Source organism: Helianthus annuus, chromosome 8 (assembly GCF_002127325.2).
Source record: "Helianthus annuus cultivar XRQ/B chromosome 8, HanXRQr2.0-SUNRISE, whole genome shotgun sequence".
Lineage (NCBI taxonomy): Eukaryota > Viridiplantae > Streptophyta > Magnoliopsida > Asterales > Asteraceae > Helianthus > Helianthus annuus.
In genome coordinates this window covers 12980546-12984325 of record NC_035440.2, presented here as the reverse complement: position 1 = coordinate 12984325, position 3780 = coordinate 12980546, and the positions used below count along the sequence as shown (strand labels likewise).

Genomic DNA, 3780 nt, shown 5'->3' with positions numbered 1-3780 from the left:
TGCATGCAGAGAAAAATATTCTAGAAGGTGTTTACATTATTTATATACTTACTATTAACAATACATACACTAATGTATAAAGAAATAAGAGTTAATGTTCTTCACCTATTCATTAGTTTAAGTGATAAAAATGATTTTAGGTTTATATATATATATATATATATATATATATATATAGGATTAGGTTCAAACGTGAACAAAATCCTAAGAGTGAACTGCGTGAACTTATCTGGGCCCTTGATTTTTATGATCTTGAGATTAAAGTGAGTGGCATGATGGTAATTATTTGGTTAATTTTTTTCATTTAATTAAATACAAAAAGGGTATATGTGTAATTTCAATCTTAAATTGATTGCATAAATCTCTCACAAATCAAGTAATCAATTATCCTCTTAAATTGATTGCATAAATCTCTCACAAATCAAATCAAGAATTAGGAAAGATGTAACTTAATTCAATTATTATAATAATTATTTGTTTAAATGCGATGTATACATGTGTATTCTGATTTTGCCCTCTTTTTAATGTGATGTACACATGTGTATATCGTCTGTTTTTGTGATATCTTAGAATTTTTTTTGTATTGAATGTTGATGTACACCTGTGAATTACTGTACACATATGTACGATGCTGAGTACGCATGTGTATTGTTCTATTTATATCCAAGTACACATGTGTATACCGTTGAAATATGAAGGTTACGTGGATCTTAAAAATTAAAATTTAAATCTGGTGATTTGTTGCTTGTTTTGAAAAATTATCTTATTAATAAATAAACATAATATGGATAATGAATTTAAATTAGGAAAGATGTAACTTAATTCAATTATTTAAATAATGATTTAAATCTAATTTTTTATATAATTACAATCCTACCCTTAACAACTAAAAAGGAAATCAAGGGTCCATATCTGTTCACGCAGTTCACTCTTGGGAGATTGTTCACGCTGGAACCCTACCCTATATATATATATATATATATATATATATATATATATAGTAGGAGTTGTGTGGAAAGTCCTATTTTCCTAGAAAGTCTAGGAAGCAATAGTATAGTGACATGTGGCATGGATGTATGTTAACTAGAAGGGCAAACATGTAATTGCATATATTTTTTTTATTTTTGGTAATTATCTCAATTTCTATATTTTTGCATGTTCGAATTTGTAACTGATTTGTATGCAGGATATTCGGGATTGTAGTTTTTTTTGAATCCAAATCTATTCCAAATTCCACGAACACGAAACACACATCTATATATTATAATTCGATCATTCTATTATTTACCAGCATAGTTCTTATTCTATATTTTTTAAGTCTGAAAAATCATGGCTTCGAACACCCTTGCTGACGGTGGAGATGGTAATTACAGTTACTTTTTTAGCCTTTTGTCTTGTTTTATTATAACCTTTATTCAAAATAGTCAGATTGTTCTTGATGTTGTGTTTTAACAGCAGAGTTGTTGAGGTTTAGTGTTTAGTGAGTATATAAGTTTGCAGATGTTTTTCTAATCTTGATGCTGTGTTTTAACAGCAGAGGTCACATTGTTAAAATCCACAGTTGTTTTTTACGAGCAAAACCATCACGCTTGTTATTGGTGCTGTGTTTTAACAGTCATACAGATTCAGGTTGTTTGTGTTTTAACCGTATTGTGTTTAACAAGTTACCTGTTGTAACAGATATTGAGGTTGTAGTCAACGTTTTATATGAATCATTCTGAATGGTGTGTTTAAATAGTGTTGTGTTTTAGCAGTTATTGAGGCTGAAGTCATTTTTTTTTTGAATGTTCCAAATTGGATGTTTTGTTTTAAAAGTAATGTGTTTTACTTGTTATGTGTTCTATTTGTAGTTTCTTATTGAATGATGTGTTTTAAATGTAATGTTTTTTTACCAATTATGTGTTTCAACAGATGCTGAGGTTGTGCCAAACCATCATCATGTTATTGGTGTTGTGTTTTAACAGTCATACATGTTCAGGTTGTTTCTGTTCATTGTTTCACATGAGTGAGGCTGAAGTCAGTTTTTTTTTTAATGTTTCATATTGGATGTTGTGTTTTAAAAGTAATGTGTTTTAATAGTTATTTGTTCTATTGTAGTTTCTTATTAAATGATGTGTTTTAACTGTAATGTGTTTTACCAATTATGTGTTTCAACAGATGCTGAGGTTGTGCAAAACCATCATCATGTTATTGGTGTTGTGTTTTAACAGTCATACATGTTCAGGTTGTTTTTGTTCATTGTTTCACATGAGTTGGCTGATGGTTTCTAGTCCGAAGGTCACCCCTTTATTACATATTTGAATGGTGTGTTTTAAATTCCATAGTTGTAGTTTTTTGTTCCGTTTATTTAAACTATTTATGAGAAAACATCAGTTTGTTATATGTGATGTGTTTTCAACAGTTGTTGAGTTTGAAGTAAACGTTTTTTTATAGGTTCACCTTGTATCATTGAATCGCTGTTTTTTAAATTGCATTATGTTTGGTTAGTAATGTGTTTTATACCCATTTTTTTGTCATGTGTTGTAGATGCACCTAATTACCAATTACGTGGTGTTGAACAAGTTTCTCCAAACACTGGAACGAAGAGATATATTCCGGATTCACCCTCTTCGTTGACGCCAGCAGAGGGAATGTTATTCGACACAGTTGATGACGCGTATAACTTTTATAAAACTTACGCAGAAGCGGGAGGTTGGACTGTAAGGAAGGGCACACAGCACGAGAACCGTGGTATTGTTATAAACAAGTACTTTTTCTGTTCAAAGGAGGGTCAAAAAGACTTTCGACCGGTCGATACTTTAGTCGAACAGCCGTCTGATAGGTGGGTACGTAGGGTACCATCCAAAAGGACCGGATGCCAGGCTGCGATCAGAATACAACTTACCGATGCTAAGAAGTATTTGCTGTATCATTTTATAGAGGCGCACGACCACGATTTTGTGCATGAAGAAGATTTGCATCTTCTCAAGGAAAACAGGGGTATTAATCGTGCACACGAAGAGACGATAAACAAGATGTCACATCTCAACATCGAGCCTGTTCGTGCATTTAACATTATGAAGGAAGTGTATGGTGGGTTCGACAAAGTCGGTGCTACCAAAGTCGATTTTAAAAATTTCAAGAAAGAATTAAATCTTTTTATCGGAGAGTTTGATGCGGAAATGTTTGTCAAGCGACTGATGAGGAAAAAGGAGTTTTTACCGAACTTCTCTTGTGAATATGAAACCACAGACGAAGGTGTGTTGAAGTGCATTTTTTGGGCCGACGAGGATATGAAGAGAAATTATTATATGTTTGGGGACGCTATATCATTTGATGCTACCTACAAGCGTAACAAGTAACGATGAGTTTATTTTTTTACATATTCAATGTGTTTTAAATCTTACTGTGTTATAAATACATCATGATTTTTTTTGTCATCGCTGATTGTGTGTTTTTTTAAAGGTATAACATGATTTTTGTCCCTTTCACTGGGATTGATAATCATAATAGGAACGTGACACTTGGTGCTGCAATTCTCGGTTCTGAAACGGCAGAGACGTATAGCTGGTTACTTAGGGCGATCAAGAACGCATACGGGTACGCCTCCTGTAATCGTTACTGACCAAGACCCTGCGATGAAAAGGGCTATAGCTGATGTTTGGCCTGAGTCGAGGCATCGGTTATGTATGTGGCATATCATGGATAAACTCACTACAAAGGTCTGGTTTTTATATGGCAGGGTTTTATTTTTTTTATTTGTGTGATTTGTACTGTGTTTTAATTTTTTTTTGTCATTCA

At 32.6% G+C, this 3780-nt stretch overlaps 1 protein-coding gene across 1 annotated transcript; it reads left to right on the top strand.

Moving 5' to 3' along the window:
- Positions 1-1329: 1329 nt before the first annotated feature.
- LOC110869580 (protein FAR1-RELATED SEQUENCE 5-like) lies at positions 1330-3341 on the top strand. Its single transcript, XM_022118824.1, has 2 exons — positions 1330-1363; positions 2527-3341. Exons 1-2 carry the CDS (start codon positions 1330-1332, stop codon positions 3339-3341), a joined length of 849 nt encoding a protein of 282 aa, XP_021974516.1.
- Positions 3342-3780: the final 439 nt, after the last annotated feature.

Excerpts from the sequence above, each read along its gene's own strand:
- LOC110869580 (XM_022118824.1), top strand. The coding sequence starts at position 1,330 with ATGGCTTCGAACACCCTTGCTGACGGTGGAGATG. Across the intron at positions 1,364-2,526 it reads CCTTGCTGACGGTGGAGATG|ATGCACCTAATTACCAATTA; the intron begins GTAATTACAGTT and ends CATGTGTTGTAG.